Source organism: Brachyhypopomus gauderio, unplaced genomic scaffold (assembly GCF_052324685.1).
Source record: "Brachyhypopomus gauderio isolate BG-103 unplaced genomic scaffold, BGAUD_0.2 sc91, whole genome shotgun sequence".
In the NCBI taxonomy this organism is placed as follows: domain Eukaryota; kingdom Metazoa; phylum Chordata; class Actinopteri; order Gymnotiformes; family Hypopomidae; genus Brachyhypopomus; species Brachyhypopomus gauderio.
Genome location: NW_027506912.1, coordinates 6,170 through 25,000, shown reverse-complemented (window position 1 = coordinate 25,000; position 18,831 = coordinate 6,170). Strand labels below are relative to the sequence as shown.

The 18,831-nt window shown below is 46.0% G+C and overlaps 1 protein-coding gene and 1 long non-coding RNA gene across 4 annotated transcripts in view; one reads left to right on the top strand and one right to left on the bottom strand.

The window, feature by feature from the left end:
- The window catches only part of zmat4a (zinc finger, matrin-type 4a), a 66,018-nt gene extending 47,641 nt beyond the window's left edge, over positions 1–18,377 (bottom strand). For 2 of the 3 annotated variants that reach the window (XM_076992238.1, XM_076992239.1), the window contains exons 1-2: positions 18,261–18,362; positions 7,658–7,747 (exon numbers count right to left, since the gene is read on the bottom strand). In XM_076992238.1, coding sequence (XP_076848353.1) covers positions 7,658–7,747; positions 18,261–18,362 — 192 coding nt within the window. Of the gene's footprint in view, positions 1–7,657; positions 7,748–18,260 lie in introns of all 3 variants that reach the window. The other variant, XM_076992240.1, reaches the window with a different exon arrangement.
- On the top strand, positions 11,803–14,396 carry LOC143494152 (uncharacterized). The gene is made up of 4 exons (XR_013125556.1): positions 11,803–11,962; positions 12,118–12,201; positions 13,610–13,722; positions 14,067–14,396. It is a non-coding gene; the product is annotated as an uncharacterized LOC143494152 (long non-coding RNA).
- Positions 18,378–18,831: the final 454 nt, after the last annotated feature.

Below are 18,831 nucleotides of genomic sequence, written 5' to 3'. Positions count from 1 at the left end.
TTCCCCCTTGATGCCATACTATATGTTTGATCTATAATCTAGGTCAACGGGTAGTCCAGCCCAAGACCTCCCACCATTTAGATCAGGGATGGGCAACTTCCATGATAAAGAGGGCCACATGACCACGCACTTCACATAATTGGATATGAAAGACACTACAAATTATTCTCAATAAGAACACATTTTAAATGAATTCAGATCTGTATGTGTATTGCACCAACATACATCTATTTTCTGCATATAAATGCATTAACATGTCCTTAATAAGCAACAAAGACAAAACATTTGCTTAATAAAAAAGTGCAAAAAGGAATTTGAACTCATATGAACTTCATATCAAAGAACTGTAGCGCGTAGCGCGCTGCGGAGCGAGGAGGCGGACACAAACGCTGAGAAGAGCGAGATTTAATAAGGGGAATTCCATAGGCGAAGTCGTTTGTACAGGCAGGGGTCAAAACGGGAGAGCTGTCCAAGTGGTCAACAGGCACTTGGCAGTCGACAGGCAGGAGTCGTAAAAGGAGAGCCATTCACAACGGAGAAACACAACGAAGACGGAAAATACCAGAACAGCGACGACAGATAATCCACAAAACCGAACAAACCACAAATAACCGACAACGGGCGAAACACAGAGATACAAGTACACAGGACTAAACTAGACACAGCTGAGCACAATGATTACACGGGCGTGGCAGACAGAGCGAAGGTGGCGAGTGTAAAATGGAGACAAATTAAGTATTATATCGCGATCGATTCTTTGTGTTGACTTGTAAATCCCGCAGTAGCCCAACTCAAAAGTAGCCCAAAAAACCGCACTCCACGACCTCAGAATTTTTACCCGAGGCTGGACTTTCAAACAAGCCCAATTTGGCGTGAAAACGTGAACCTGGCAACTATGCAGCTAGAAGAGGGGGGAGTAGCCCTACGTGACAAGAACAAAAAAGTCCTGCTCTATCGGTTTTTTCCTTCTTTTAATTATTAAATTATTATTGATCTATTTGCGGGCCGCACAGAGTGAGGACGAGGGCCGTGTGCGGCCTGCGGGCCGCCAGTTGCCCATCCCTGATTTAGATGGATCCCCACAAGGATGGTGATGATGTGTGTTGAGTGTGCTAAATTAGCTGCAGAGCCAAACTACGTAAACCACAGCAGGCTTTGAGTTCTCTGACCCAAAACAACATCTCTGACAAAGTTTGCTATGTTAAAAGATAGACAAAAACAAGCATCTTATTGGAAAGCGGTTCAGCAAAATGTCTTGGACGGCTGCGAGACGCCCAGACTCTGGGCTCGAGGGGCGGCGTATGTCTGGACTCAACCAGACGTCACGCGGACCGTCTGATCGGCACACGTAGACGGTCTGCTACTTCCTCACTAATGATTTTAGAGCGTGTGGATCAGGAAGGAATGAGTGACATCAGAGAGCTGGATCGTCTGTGAGCTACAGCTGGGATGCAGACGGCATCATTTAGGGCTCTTAGTGACTGCGCACACACACACACACACACACACACGCACACGCACTCACACAATGTGTTTAATGGCTAACTGATGGGCCGTGGAGTGTAAACAGGATTTATAATTCATAGTCTGAGAGAGAGAGAGAGATGCATACCATTTTTAAAAAATCAATTAAGATTATAATTCAAGTAAAACTGATTTGATTTAATTAACTGATTTTTGCCTTTTCCAACAGAAAATAACTGCTAAATGTGATTTAAATTCCGTCTTCTTTGGTGAAATGTATGGCTCGCACGACAATTGTCTGTCAATCGTGCGTGCTTCCGCCTGTGTGTGGGTAGTGTGAAAAAGTTATAGTGTACACACACTCTTTGACAAATAGTACAAAAGATACACCAAATTCATGGAGCCTGAAGCGGTCACAACCTGTTCTCAGAACCTCACCTGCAGTGTTCCGAGATGACCCACGTGAGCTCGCGCCGGCCCGCGCGAATGTCACGTGCTGCGCACGCCATGCGACTAACCGCACGTGCTAACAGGACGCGCTGATGGCGCAAATAAGCGGCGGCTACGCCTGGTCGTCCAGACCCTGCGTGGTTAGCCATTTCATCCACAGGTACTACTAGTTAAATACGTTTCTGACCCAAACTCACACTTGCAGTTTGCACAGTCAGCTTCTGGACATGCCACTAAGTCAGAGTAGCGGCGGTGACGCTGCTGAATAGGTGGGATGTTTCATGCGCGGTTCACGGTTTGACACCGGCAACATGGCCTGGTGCTAAGCACGTGCCAGCCTGTGACATTTACCGTGTCGTATTAATGCGTCTGTCTAACACGCGCACACACTCCATAATCAATGAACCCAAGACAATCTTTGTTAGACATGCTTGGCCAGAACAGCAGACTTTTCATTGTACAGTTTGTGTGGGCAGACGTGAACAAATACACCAATATCAGAAGAAGAAGCCAGTTAATCAATATTCAGAGAATACACACACACACACTCTCTCTCTCTCTCTCTCTCTCTCTCTCTCTCTCTCTCTCTCTCTCTCTCTCTCTCTCTCTCTCTTTAAAGAATGCATATTATTTTCAGAAAAATGCTCCACTTTTGTTTGCAAACTGTGATTGGGTGTATACACCCTCTTTTACACATTTTCTCAGACTGAGGATTCTAAATTTGTAAAAAGAGATCAAAATGTGTCCTCACTCTCCAAGACTGACAGAACAGCTTTTCTTCTCAAACCGCAGAACAGTGAAACTTTTTAGGCAACAAACAGCTTTTAAATTCTGAAAAGCCACAGAGGTGAACATAGTTCATCCAGTGTTTATTAATATCTACACAGACAACTCCACTGCATTTGTGAAGGTACATTTGGGAACAGACATGGACATTTATCCTCCTGATGATATTTCAGTTCCACTGTCCAGTTTCTTATGATGCACTCAGGCCTACTGGTGTCAGCATGGGGGAACCTCCACCCATGTACATGTATCCGTCATATTTCACCCACTAATGTGACAGCAAGCTGATCCCAGACACATGCAGCTCGACTCCCATTTTTGATACTTAAGTACTTAATAAAAACTCTGAGGTAGATAAGTCACAAGGCCGGCAGGATTAGGCGTGGCCATTACCACTCTGACCATAACACGCTGTGCTTTAACCTTGGAGGGGGGGGGGGGGGGGGGGGATGTGCGGTGGGTGGGGGGTATCCGCTCTAAAAATAGGGTGCGACACTAGTGACTCAGTCAACACCCTCCCCCCCAACACCCCTCCTCCCCTGTCTCCATGAGAACAGGTTGCCAAGCCAACCGCATCCAGTTCCAGCTGACATCTCTGTCTCTTAGAGGATCGGCGAGGTTCCAGCACAACAAAGACGGGCCAGGAGCATCTTCATAAAATCCCAAAAAAGACCCTGTTTGCATCGCTAGACAAAACGCAACACAATGCCAAGTTATGACTATCCATGGCTGTGAAAGAACATTGATGACTAACACATCATACACTCTACAACAACCATGCTAAATTCTGCTTTGGACTCTCTGTTGTAAAATTTGATGTATATATAAAGACACACTGAACTCTGTGCTGAGATTCTGACTCGCTGTACCCAACCCGTTCCTTAGCTGGCAGGTGTTTTGATTTAAATCTGTGGAGAGTCATTTCAGCTCTGGTGCACCATGGGAAAAGAACTTCCATAAAGTCTTGATCCATCAAAACAGGTATTTCAGGCATTTCCTTTAATGGTAGATGCAAAAAATCAGCTGAGCAGAAGTCAATAACAGTTTTCACCCACAATGAGGGTTATATTTGGTATTATTACAGTTATCATTGTTTTTTTTTTTCACACGCTGACAAACACACCTTCTCTGGCCGTTTACTGGCTATGGCTATGATGGTAACTCAAAGGACGGTGAAGAAAGATGATGACTGATTCTCCTTTTGTCATGGCATATAAACCCCTGACAGCCCAGCGTGGGAGTGTGTATGATATTAACACCCAGAAATGACGGGGATATCAATCTTGGGCAGTGGCAGCAGCAGGATATTGAGTTACACAAACGGCGCTGGGGAGTAGAGTCGCAAAAGTGTTTGATGGACTCCGCTAGTCAGCAGAGACGCACACTTACCTGCCATAACTTCTGAGCAGAATGAGGAGCAACTCAACAAGTTTCCCCGTCACCAAGACCCCCAAACTCCCCTCACCTCCGCTCCCCTGCTAAGAATATTCCACCCAGGCAGGGCTGACTTCAACTCTGCTCATCAGATCAGTGTAAACCTCAGCTTGGATATCAAATCACACTCGAATGTTGCTCCGTGCTGCTAATTGTATCGTGTTTAATGGCTCCTAGGGTTACAATGACTTGGGACGGCGGGCGAGAGGTTCTCAAAGTGTCCTCAGGGGACTGTCAGCTATTAGTGGCCAGTGAAGACAGTTGATTGCTGGTAAATGAATGGATGAGGGTTAGATCTTCTGCAAGGCTTTGCAGGATTTTATTAGGTGCTAAGAGAGATGATAACTGCCTTTCAACTGTCCTTAGAGAGACAGAGGCTGTTTGGCACTTGTCCTGCTGATCCAGGGACAGGCACCATTATAAAGCTGATCTCAGGTCAGCACCAGCAAGGGTTGCTAATGGGCCTCTGATCTCAGGTCAGCATGAGGGCATGTCCCAGTGCAGTAAATAATACACACTCACAGCACGAAAATATACAGACTTAAAACTTCAAAAGGAAAGCCTAACCTCCAAAAACCTGTGACTCGAGAAAAACAGAGAGAGAAGTCTTCCTGGAAATTTGGGGGAAAAGGGCTAAACTTTCTCACAACGTGTACACACACACACACACACACACACACACACACACACACACACACACACACACACACACACACACACACACACACACACAAAAACACTCAAATAATGGGTGCCAACTTGTTTTACTTTTCTAGCAAACACAGCGAACACAGGAGAGCACGGCAGTGCCGACAACCGCACCGTTTCCGTCACGCGCCGGCACGCACGCACGCAACAGCAGCCATGCAAAGCACATTGATCTTTAAGCCATCGGAGAGTAACATAGCGGAAAAATAATTGCTTCCACCTCAGTGCCACGTTCCTCCACCGAGCCCCGTGGGGAAAGTGCTGACTCCCCACACTGCCAGACTGATGAAAGGGCACAAGGAGGGGAAGCATTTCTTAGACGAATTTCCCCCTATCGTGGGTTACAGGTTAATGACAAAAATGCAATCATACGAAAAAAAAAAAACGTCCTCTACGTCCGGCATGCGTGCCGCTTTCGGAAGCCTCTTCCTATGCTGGAGAGGCCGACGTATTAGCCTGCCGATAAGCACTTATCTCCTGTCGGAAATTCCAATCGGAGGAAGTCTGTGCTGCCGTTTTTTCGGCGCTTGTTAAACCATTGAGGTCTGAGAAGCTGGCAGTGCTGTGTCTACAGCTGCAGGAGAGAATGGCTGCCCGCTACGGCGAGTTCTTTTTGCGACCGAGCCCCACAGCGCAATCAAATAATGAGAAGAAGAGGTGGGAAAGGGTCACAGGAAGCTGAAGGACGAAGCCCGCCCCCCTGAGCACTCGTCTTCCAGTGTGAAGGACTAACGGCTTCTATTGGCAACACGCTTTGGGGGAAATGAGTTAAGACATTTTGGGGCCCACACTGTCTCTGCTAGGTTGGACTTTCGATCTCTGTCATGCTCTCTGGTGTCTGTCTGGGTTAAATTGGAATTGGCTCTGTGACATTTCTACTATGACGGGGACCGGGCAAACGAGAACAGACAGGCGTGAGTGGGAAAGGACGCCATGACCGGACCAATCCGGCCTCACAGTCTCGTCTGCCGATCGGCTCGTCTGGTCTGCCGTTGTGATTGACAGATGGTGGATGGAGATGAAGCAACACAGGTCCTCTCTGCACTTTTATGGAGCGTGACGCCAGAGCCCTGCGTGAGGACTGTCCCGTCGTCCCGCCAGGCTGGGCTCAGCCGTCCCCCTTTTCCAGGACTGGAGACAACATGCATTTATGACTGCAGCTTTGTCTCATTTGTTTCTCACTTCTTTCTCACGCAAGTGCAGCGAAAAAAAGCGCATTGCAGTGAGACGTCCAAGGACACGTTGAGTGCAGATAAAAATGTTTAACTTTGTGCATTATTCACCCACAAGATGTAACCACGAGAGATGCCTTTAACATCGTAGTTCAATCAGTTATTTTTCCAAGTAAACACTACTTTTAATTGCATTGCGCCATGTTGCATTTGGAGCTTCTGGTTTCGAATAAGCTTTTAAAGACTGAGGCCACCTGCGGGTAAGTCTTTGAGGATCTGTTTAGAGACAGTGGGATGAAAGTGCAGCATCTGCTAACTCCACAGGCTGGAGGAGCATGGGGGGGGGGGGGGGGGGGGGGGGAGCCGGAGGCTGAGGCCAGGAAAAGCTAAACCTGCGCGGGAGAACCTCCCCATCACCCCCTCCTCCCAACCTCCCGTATCCCTCCCTCTGCTTTTTAACGCCTCATCAGGGGCTCATGGGGTGGAAGCGTTGAGCTTGTCCTTTCCCTGGGGGGAGGCGGTCGTCTGGATGACACGGGTTATATTTTTAGCAGACGCCCGTACGAAGCCATGGCCTTTCGTCTACATGATGCTGCCTTTGGAGGATATGCAGCTGAAGGTCTTGTTCAGTTGAGGGCCAAGTTCACGCCTGTCTTAGTACCACGTCTCTGTGGGCTGGCGGAGAGTCTAAACTGCTTCCTCTAGAGGTCCTGGGCTTGCGATCTAACGTTCTTGGCATTTATCTCTTTAAACTCTTAAATATCAACTTTACCATTCGTGAATCCCGGTGAAGGGAGCAGGCATTAGCGCACATTCATCCAGATGTGTCTGCTTATTTTAATTTGAGGGCTTTGAATTGGTGGAATGATGGAGTTATTGACATTTTCTAGCTTGCAGTAAAACATGCTTTGCTGAATGAAACCTGAGGTCTGTCATTAAGCTCAAACTGGGTCCAGACGTTCCACTCATCTTTTACTGCTAATCTCTGGAAGATTTTTAATTTGCTCTTAAACAACCCTGCTGTGTCTAAGACTCCATATGGGAGTCCAGAGATGATCATGTGCTATAAAATGGATTCAAAGTCTTCGATACCACTACAATGATCATAACAAAAGATCTTACATCAGAGTGAAGTAAAGGTGAGAACTCGGTGGTGGGTGGGTGATGCCATTCTCAGATCATTTGTACCACCAGAGCAAAAGAGCCACATGCACTTCAGTGTAGAATGGAAACCCTCCAGCTTGGTCTCTTGGGCAGTTACCATCTACCAGGTGCATTAGTCCGTCCCTGTTCCGGTTCTCTCAACAGAAGAACCGGAGCCAAGAACATTCCCATCTGCATATTTGATGGAACTGTGGAACCACCATCTCACCACTCCTGGGATCATTTCATCACAATCCAGAAGACCTGCTCAAACCGGGCGACATACTCAAACTGGGCGGCGTACTCAAACCGGGCGGCGTACTCAAACCGGGCGGCGTACTCAAACCCGGGCGACGTATTCAAACCCGGGCGACCTGCTGAAACCATGAAACCTCCTCAAACTAGGTGACCTATTCAAACCAGGCCACCTGCTACCACGGGGCGACCCACTCAATTCGTGACTTGGATGAGAAGATGTGAGCTGGGAGGGCAGTACTCACGTTGTCTGTCCGAAGCTTCTTGGCTGGGCAGCCTCCGTCCACTGGGTGGAGCATGTAGTACAGGCGAACTTTGTTTGCATGCTTTCGGCTCTGGAAAGAAGTGGAGAGCAAGCAAAGGCATTGAGGAACGACACCAATGCATTATACACAACACCATATGGGATGTTGGTAACAACCAATCAAAAAGCAGTGGAGCTGACAGTCACACATGACATGAAACGGGAAGACATAAAACAGGAAGTACTGGGAATGACAAACTGATGAGCAGTTATATTCAAAGCTTGAATAAATATTTGATCTGGACTGTTTCCAAGGACAGACAGGAAGTGACTGTGATTTCAAGTGACTCAGTTAATCACTCCTCCTGTGTCATTACCCCACTGATGATCGGTGTCGCCGTTTAATTGTTCCCCTAAATTTGGCTGTCACAATTAGTTCCTCTACAGTTGCTTCTGGCATGCCTGAAGAGTTTTTCCACTTGTGAGCAACAGTGAGAGTATTGTAGTACAGTCTGCATGTTTACCGTGAGTAATATCTAGAGTATTGTAGCACACAGTCAGCATGTTTACCATGAGTAATATCTAGAGTATTATTGTCATGGATGAAATTTTGATTTCATAGGTGGGGGGGGACACCAATGGCTTGAGAACTGGGGTTCAGGGGCATAACCGTAAAAACTGGGGGGGACCAAAACCGGCTTTTGAAAAAGTAGCCAAAAGCACCACCGTGAGACCAATAGACTGGCCCCACACCCTGCTAAAGGGCTTACTGCTTGATTCTGTCTGATTATGCTGCAATATCAAAGCAAATTGTGTTAAGTTCAATTAATTGGCTCAGCCTGGGTATTATGTTCCGACATGGCCAAATTTAGCAGTACAGACTACAATATATTCAGGTTATGTTGCAGTTCCTAGGATACATTATATGACACAGCCTCCTAGATTCACATTTTGCCTCTACCAGATGCTTATAGCACAGGCCTAACAAGGTCTATGTGGTTTATGCATATTAAAAGCAGCACCGCCATAAAACATTATCCATTCATATTATTCTTCATAAATTGTCATGACTCATCACTGTTAGCTATAACACACAATGCTTTCTTTTTCTCTTGCTTCTCACAAATAAGAGTCCTTGATTGTTATGACGTGGCCAAGAATAACAGCAGAAAAACAAAAAACTAGGGCCTTTCAGGTCTTGTAAAGACAAAGACAAAATAAATAAATAAATATCTAAATAAGTAAGCGAAGAAATAAGTAAATATTCGACACGGTCCCCAGCGAGTAGCCGGTTCCTCCACGACAGACGCAGATGAAGGGAGAAAACAGCGCGGGAGATCTCGCCATCCCAGAGACAGACGCGGCTTAACAGCGCTCGGCGTTTGGCCCTGTGTAGATAATGAGGCCTCCTCCCTCCATGCACAGATACGTTTGCCGGAGGATTCGGAGTCATTACTTTCTCTTAGATCCCATGAAACATGGCGCCATCTATCAATAGCGCAGATGCTAAGGACATTATAAAAATGCATTAGTTACTTAAGCGTGAATTTCTGCACACGCACCCAGCCCCTAACACTCCATTCGTTTGCTGTTGACTCATAAAACGTTTAATGTTTTGGTTTAATTTCAGCTGGGGAGGGCGAGCATATTTTAAAACGTGGAACCGAGACGTCCGGAACCACGAGGAACCAGCACGCCGCGAGGCCCTGCCAGTAAAATACGGGTAAACAACATCGGTGGATTCCAGGACATGAAAGAGTAGTTTTGCACGACAGATACCTGGCTAGAATATTAAAGAAGACACATTGAGGGCAATTTCCCTCAGCACTGTGATTTTATGCCGCAGTCTCAGACTGTCCAAGCTACGTTGTCGACTTAGATTTGTTCTCTTCCTTGTCTCATTTAGAAGAGCGATCATTTAACATTCATTAATGGTTAATTTGATCACAATGTTGTGTTTATTTTTGCCTCTTTTGTCTCTCAAAGGCCCCATGGTGTACTTGTTTGTACAAATGAAACATTTTAAAGGGCTGATTTCTAAAACAACCACGTCTTTTTTGCCAATGTTTGGTGTGATTAAAAACATTTCCGCATCATATGGTGACTGAAGAAAGCTCAAACAAAATGTGATCTGAAGCGCATTATTTTCATTCTGTAACATTAATGAGTAGATACTTCTCAACCATTTACCCAGACATTTCAATAAATACGCCTGTGTCTTGAAGTACAATTTAATCAGAACACATTTTTAGCAAGCCATTTCCCCTAGATCGATTGGAGAAACACAAGGAGGATCTCTTTTTACGAGGTTTTTCATATGCGTGACACTGCATGTCATAGCTATATTGTAAGACAATGTTTCTTGAAAATGATCTTGATTGATTAAACACAAATCGATTATCTGAGGAATACAAAACAAGCTTACATTGTGGAGAAAAAAAAACTTTCAAATACTAGATAAGTTAGATGCTCTAGACGCAGTGTTACTATAGCTAATTCAAATCAATCATAAGACAGTTGATCAAAACTGCCTGGATTAGCATCATAGAATAATGTCAGTGAGAAACACTGTAAATGTGATGTTTGTATAATGCATGGCAGACCATATTTAGGCTTTTCAAAAGATATTTTACCAGTCTCTTAGGAATGTCTGCGATTGTTTTACAAATTTATCGATTAAAAGAACAATAAGATTTTCCCCAAGAGTCTTCTTCAAATTCGTTATACTGACACCTTTTCACAGTTTTAATTCCTTTTCACATGGGATAGAACACTTATCATTCTTTCTAGAAAAAAGTATTTATATAGTTTATATAGTTATATAAATACTGTTAAATACACTTTTATAAGTTTGCTACTTTTTGGTTGTGGTAAAATGATGTATTGCTCCTTTAAGCTCCCACATACTTATTTCAGTGGTTTTCAAAATTTACCCAATTGGATTTTCAGGCTATAGTTCTGGAATGAAGCGAGATCAATAAAACGGCCGTGGTTCAATTCTGAGACCAAAAACAACAGAGGAGTATAATCATGCAGTTTGGCCATGCAATAAATTAGTATTGACAGCTCGCTGGAACACCGGGACAGGAAGGAAGCTGTGTTGCACAGGCTCGTTCTAGAGCCGGACCCCAAATACAGGTCTGGTATATGAAGTCATTCTCAAACACCTCTAGATTAGCTGATGTCTGGATGGTTTGTCTCGATATCTCAGAGTCAAGGAATTCTGGCCTATCTTTACACTTAATATATAAAAGGCCACATTTTCTCTGGACACTTAATATATAAAAGGTCTCGTTTACTCTGGAGAAAGCTTGCTCCATTAGTTTTTACAAACGGATCACAAAGGCCTGCAGATACATATTGCTGCAAGTGTGCGTCTTCAAAAGCCTGTACTTCAAAAGAGACGTTGGTATGGCGACGCACCAGCCGTGTCACATCAAGTGCATTTCAGCTGCTTTTCATTTGTGCATCTCTGCTGTGTCGTCCTTTAAATTCAGCCGAAAACACGCAGTGTGTAATCAGTTCATTATCAAACGCTTCAGGGAAAAAAAAAATCAGGCTCGTAATCTTCCATCAACTACAGGATCAAAGGCAAAACTCTGCGATATTTGATCCATTCCCGTGGTTGTTTGGGGCTTTTGGGTTTTTTGTTGTATTTTTTCGGTAGTTACTATGTTGCCGCAGAATGGAATCCTAACATTCTGCAGAAACAGAACAAGAGGTTTCTCTTTATATATGACAGAGAGCTGTACAGCACAGTTATGGGGTGTTAAATCACCTTTTACTAGCTGGGGAGTTTGTCACCCCAGTTGGTCTCAGGAAATGTGTCTGAGTTCTTTTAACCCAAGCAATTTTTTGAAGGAGCCCAGAGGTATGGTTGTTTCTCCAGATCCATGCAGTTATGGAGGGCTTGCGTCGACACAACACTGAAAGGTTCCTGCCTGTGAACACTTCTCTGTTTCTCTCACTCAGCAGCCAGTCAGACTTTTCTTGGCTGAACTGTGTCTGGACTAGCGCAAGCTCGGGGCTTTGGAGCTACGTCTGGCTCTTTTTAAGGCATCTGCCCCAACAGCTCAGCTGCTGGGTCATGGTGTCCTCGACTGCTTCTCTGTGATAGGCTAGTTCTGTCCATCTCCAGAAGTGGCAGAGCTCTGTGATGTGCTTGAACTCTGCTGCGTTAGACGGAGAGGCTGCATCCGTCTTCTAGAGCTCATCTCCCGGGGAACGGGCGGGGGAGGGAGCAGAGAGACGCTGGACGACTTTCAGGGGACGAGGCTTCGTACTCGCAGCGGACACTTCTAATGCAGTATGGATTTTTCTTTTCTGTCCTGAGTGTGCCAGACTTTGGAGTCATTATTGATAGAGTGAAGTTCAGGAAACGTGTGTGTGTGTGTGTGTGTGTGTGTCCTGATACAGGATTCTAAATAAAGTTAATAAAATATATCCATTTCTTCTTCTTAGAAAAGAGCTTCTTAGAGCTCTACTTACTACAATGTATTTACTGCTTGGCACAGTTCAAGTTCACCTGCTTCCTGAAAGAAATAGGTGAGAAGTTGCCTGCCCTCTTTTTGCTCTCTCTCTCTCTCTCTCTCTCTCTCATTTCTTGGAGATTTCCACGTCCAGGGAGATTCCATTACTGCTGCGGTTTGCGTGAGTCATGTTCTGTGTCCTGAGCTTTAGTTTGATTTGTCAGGCTGTCATCCATCCCATCCTTTATAACCCTTACACACACACACACACACACACACACACACACACACACACACACACACACACACACACACACACACACACACACACACACAGTTCATGACAACTTACAATAGTGCTTAGCTGGAGAAAGAGATTCTTACGCTAGTATCAGGCCTGAGTCTAAGGAAAGTTGGAGCTAGAACCCTGTCAGTGACCACGCACATGAAATGTCCAGATTTTGTACGTGTTTATATGTAAAGAAGTGAGAACTCGATGATTAATCAAGTGCCTTGAAATGACTATGAGTCATTGAAGTGATTTTTGAAGAGGTGGGTCTTCCGTGTACGTCTGCAGACACCACGGGGCTCTGCTGTCCAGATAGGGGGTGGAAGTATGTTTGTGCTAGTACAGTGTCTTCAGGCATATCCTCCCTGCGTCTGGACGGGCAGTGGTTCAAGACAAGCTATATTGGAGGCTCAGAGGAGTGATATATGGCATGGGGTGAGAGTGGTGCTTTCAGGTAGGAGGGGACAGGTCTGTTTTTGGCTTTGTAGGAAAGTGTCAGGGTTTTAAATCTGAGGTGTGAGATCAGCGGAGAGAAGGCCGGAGTGACGGGAGTGAACTTGGGAAGGTGGAGGGCGAGTCGCACCGCTGTGTTCTGGTTCTGGGGCTGGTGCCATGTGTGCAGGGAGGCCTGCCAAGAGTGACGGACAGGACTCGCAACCAGTTGGCTTCTCTGAAATCGTCCCGGTAATCTCCTCGTAAGAGTTATCTAAGAGAAACATGTCTTTCTGGGTCATGTTAGAAATATGGGCTGATGATGACAGCTGTGTGTCCAGGAACATGCCCGGGTTTCTTGCATTTTCAGGACGCATGATCAGGAGATGCACACACACACACACACACACACACACACACACACACACACACACACACACACACACACACACACACACACACACACACACACACACACACACACACACACACACACACACACTCAAAGGTGTGAGAACACCCACTCAAACACTGCAAACCTGTAAGCACCATTTGCTACCATGTCTATTGCTTCATGCACTGAAGTAATCCCACGGGTCTCAGTTATGATAATGCCAACAGTATCCAGACTCTTTTAGAGCTCCTATACTTTGCAACCTGGAGTAAAAGATGGATGACGAGTCTGTGTATTTTGTCTTTGTTGTTGTTGCTTGATGGCGTGTTAGCTTTTTTTTTTTTGTCTATGCTTCTTTGTATTATGCAGCTTTGAGGCTGGACCAACATGAAGACTGTTGTTGAGTCCGAGAAAGTTCTGTTTCACAGTCCCCAGAACCAAGAGCAAGGACCCGAGTAATGGCTCCATTTGCATCACTGCCTGTCAGTGTCAGTTATCTCTCTCTCTCTCTCTCTCTCTCCCTCCCTCCCTCAGAAGGACTACACGTGTACCTTTCTTCCTGCCTATTTGTAGTTGCACATTTTCTAACTGACATTCTGTCGTTTTAATATTTTACACTGATTCATGTGTATCCATTGAGTCAGCATTGTGTTTTGATTTATGACCATGTGTCACATTCTGAGAATATTCTACAATTGTGGAAAGGACGTCTTTCATACCTTCCAGCGTAAACGCTTTCCATACACGTTGTCACCTTCTCTTGCTGTCATTAATTTTCTCTCTCTCTCTCTCTCTCTCTCTCTCCCTCTCCCCCCCCCCCTTACAGAACTCCCACATCCTTCTTGTCAAAATGCCGTCACTCTCAGATAAACCAAAAGAAGGAATTGATTCGTGCCGCGAATGGAGTTGCCCCGTCTAAGCGAAGGCTTCGACGTGATCATCGACGTGATCATCGACGTGTTGCTGGCCCTGTTTGTCCTGATACCTACAGTAATTATTTATCGGCTCGACCGGCAGAAAGACCAGTACTGGTGCCATCAACCTCCGTCCCTTCCCAGACTGTCTCCCTGCATTCTGCATATGGTCCGTGTTGCTTGCGCCTTGCGATGGAACTTAAATATTAGGATATATACTAGTTATATAGTTATATAGGGCAGTCATGGTTTGGTGGTAGAGAACTGGTATTGTGACCGGAAGGTCGTGGGTTCGATTCGGGCTAGGGCTGCCCACCGCACTGGGCATGTGTGCACCACAGCCCCCTAGTTATTACTAGTGTGTGTGTGTTAACTGCACAGATGGGTAAATGCGGAGGACAAATTTTGATTGGGGTGAAAATCACAATTGACAAATATTTACATTTTTTTTAAAGCTGCTGGCTTTCAGTGTCCACTAGTGGCCGCTGTTGTCATATAACTTCCTCCATAGTGAAGGGGGTCAACTAAGACAGCATTTGTCTTTAAAATGTATCTTAGGAAGAAAAAATGGCTTCAGAATGAACCTTTATCACTCCGTTTTCTCTGTCCTGCTCTTATGTGCCATTTAAAATGGAGCTGGGCTCCATTTAAAGAAAACAGCTGCCGTTAGCGTTTCACTGCTGTGCCCGCGGGTGCGATTCTCACCGCTGGTTTGACCATGAACGTTACGAGGTCGTTTACAGCGAGGAGAGGCAGCACACAGTGATGCGCAGACGGCAACAGAACGCTGCGTCCATAACGAGCGAGGCCGTTTGATTGGATGAGAGGAAACCCAATAGGCAGCAGAGTTATGGAACCCCCGTAGCATTAATCCAACATTAGGGCACAGGCTTCGTGATTCCTTGACGATGCTTCAAATTACTTCCATAGCGCGTACCTTCATTTTCAGAGCAATTTTGTAGTTATCCTGCATGACTCCGCCTTCCATAATTATATTAACCATAATCCACCATTCGGTTTGACTATGAACTACTTCCAGCCGAGAGACACTTTACAGAATATCATCATTTTTTTTCATACAATCTCATAATTTCTTCCTATGAATATTATTCCTTTGGCAGGATCCTACACTTCGTACTGTAGCTTCATTTAAAGTTCTGGCCACATGTACATTAGAACTAAACAAAACATTGGACACACGTTGCATTGCATTACAAGTCAGATTCCTTCGGACCTGAGGACCATAAAAGGTCCAAAGGTCACCGGTGCCAGTTTCTCTGAAGAGATGACCCTGGCCATGGGGGTGATCAGAGGACGAGGTCACGTGATCGGCCCAGCGCACTTGCGGGAGCTACGGGGAGGTCCAGGAACTGGGCGTTCAGGAAAGGAGAGAGGAAGGGAGAGAAACTACAGGGAGATTCATGTTAGAAAACCTGAAAAACATCACAACACCATCTTCCACCACATTTAGCCTTCAAACAACGCGGCCTCGCTCGTGCGACTCGGTGATCGCCACAAAGCTGGACAGCAAAGAGCGAACGCGATAGATCCAAAGACACCTGCGTTGGCCGTTTTGCCAGAATTTAAAGTGCTTGTCAGGACAGATCGAATTGCTCTGCACCCGGGGCCACGGCGAAACCGCATCGGATCCAGATGACTGCAATGGAGAAGGGGCGTGTGACCACACAAAATGAAATGTCCTTCTCGATCAGAACGTATAGCTTCTGTTATCACAATAGAAGTCAAGACCATGAGGACCCATTAGCGATTTACTTCTGAACAGCTCCGGCGTAACCGTGCGACGCTGCTGTACTCTAAGGCTTCACAGCACACCTCAGCTACGTAGAGATGTTAAGACGGGTCTTTGTAATATTAAAAACGGGTGTAGTGATGATCAATAAAAAGACAAAAGGGTTATATATATCTCTCTCTCTTTTCAGTGCCACTGCTTTTGAACTTTACCAAGACTGCATGTTCCCTCTCTCTCCTTTTCTCTCTTTCTCCCCCTCCCCCTCTTTCTCTGTCTGATAAGGATTAAAAGGTTGTAGCAGGAGAAAGTATTTGCTTTTCTCAGCATAAAACCACCGAAACCAGGACTGCAGGGTTAAAGCCTCGTTGCCACCCACCCCTCCCACCCCCTTGACCTTTCACCCCACGACAGTTGACGTCACATGACAACCAACTCGTGACAGTCATACAACAGAGGGTACCTGTCCCAGGGCACAAGACACTCCACAGATCTGATTTGTTGAAAATCAACTGTATGTGGCCAATGACGGTCATTACATATAATTAAATCCACAGCAACTCCACAAGGTATCTGCTATAATCAACTCACCGTGCTATTAAAACTGCCAGGATGTTTTCAACATCCAGGAAGAATGAGATTTAATACTTAAAAGACACTTGAACAAAGGGAAGACCTGGCATTAAGATGTCAAGGTAATTTGATGTTTGATTAGCCTCGTAGGAAGAGAAATTTGTGTAAATCTACATTTTGCAGTGTGAAAGCTGATCTTTAATTACACATGCATAATCGCATAATGTTTGCTGTGAGCTATCTGATGCAGGGAACTCTCAATCCACGGCCTGAGGATCAGGGCAGAACTGTTAGATGTGGAGAGAGAGAGCGAGAGAGAGAGAGAGGGGGGGGGATGAAAAGACCTTTTAATCTTTCTCAAGAATAAACAAATTAGGCTGCGGAAAATGTTGAGAGCTGAGTGTGTGTGTGTGTGTGTTTGGTCCTCTCTCCTGATCTTGATTCTACACCATATCATCAATAAATCTAAGGCACATCAGCCTACACAAGGAGCTGATGGGTAGAAACCACTCAACCCCCACCCACACACACACACACACACACACACACACACAGACAGCTTCTTTGCTTACCACACACCACATGAGGCAAGAGGCCAAACCAAAACAACATTAATATTTGACACTCCGCAAACACATGCACACACACACACACACACTCCCACTTATCTCCAGCAGCTGTCAGAGCAAATCCATTGTTCCTGTTGGTGGTTGGATCAGATTACGGCTCTGTGGTGGAACCGGCTTGTCACGGTGTCCTCAGAATGCCCGTGCTGGACTTGTACGGAGGTTCTGTTCTCTTACTGACGCCTAGGCGAACCGGTAACCCAAACAGCACCCCAAACACATAGCTGCTTCACGGTAAGCCACGAGCAACCTTCCTCAACACAGAGCCAGGCTACAGGAGGCGCGTCCACATGGCCACCACAAGGGGGCGATGTTTCAAGGTAGCCTGAACGTGACCATATTGCGCAGTGTAAGGACAAGGCGGTACTGGATAGGTCAAGGACTAGGTGAGCAGCAGTAGTGGCCTGGTTGTCTTCACCTTAAGAAGGGCCTGTGTGTTTAAGGTGGGTGGTTGGTTTTGGAGGGATCAAGGGTCTTGAGCACTGGTTCATATTCGCCCCCCTTTGACCTTTAAAATGTTCCTTTTAGTATCTTTCTCCTCCTCCACCTGTGCCTGTTGCACCATGGGAAAGAACGATGACTGAACAGTGCTGAAAAATTCATACATTTTGATCTGACTTAAATAATGTAGGGGCCCTTTCATGTTGAGTGAAAGACTCCACCCCGGGTCTGGGTGGCAATGAATACAAGGGGAAGAGAAAGAGAGAGAGAAGGAGAGATGGCAGGAGAAAGAGAAAGATGGGACTGACAGAAAGATGTTGGGCAGGTGCCCAGTCACCACTCACAGATGTAGCTTCACAAGTAATGTATTGCAATACAACAGGAACGCTCGGCAGGGAGATGATTGGTGTAACAGGTTGACCTTTGACCTAGTAGTATACAGATGTTCTGAGGTCATATCCTGTCCCCTACCACCCCGGTCTGCCGGCATCTCCTATTTGGAGTGAGCACACCAAGGATGCACGGATGGGTGGGTGGGGGGGGGGGGGGGGGGGGGGGGGCATGTGGGCGGGCAGACACCCGGATGGGCAGGCAGACAGGCAGGTGAGCAGGCACCCGGGCAGGTGGGTAGACAGGCAGGCAGGTAGACACCCAGGTGGACGGGCAGACAGACAGGCAGGCAGGCAGACAGGCATGTGGGTGGGCAGGGGTTCGCTGACCTCGTAGTGGGCCACTCTCTGGGATTCGGAGATTAGCTGGGCGCTGCACACTTTGCAGTAGCTGTCTGTGAAAAGGCCTCTCTCCGCCTCCGCTGACTTCATCTGCAGGACAGACAGAGAGAAGCACAGCAGGGGTGTGTTCACATCTCAGCCACAGATGAGTATTAAAGGTGCAGTCAGAAAACAGAGTCAAGCTAGCATGGGCGTCTTCATCTCAACCACGGAGGAGTGTTTAAGGTGCAACCAATGTTGCCACACCCACTTAGAGTACAATTGTGTTTATCCATGTTCATCATGTTCTCTGTTACTAACCCAGAGCTAATGGGACACCAAACGTGTTATACAGCTCTGTGCACTGCTGATTGGTCAGCTGGGGTGTTCAGAGGTCTCTTTTTTAATCAACTAAATAACTTGGTACAGTGTACCAAAGTGAAAGTCAAAGTCAAAACGTATTTATTTAGCACTTTTTACAACAACCATAAAGTAGTTTTACAGATGAGTGCGCACATCCAATCGTGTCAGAAGAACGAGAGGAAGAACTTGAGTGGAACCAAGTCTTCAAGGAGGAGAC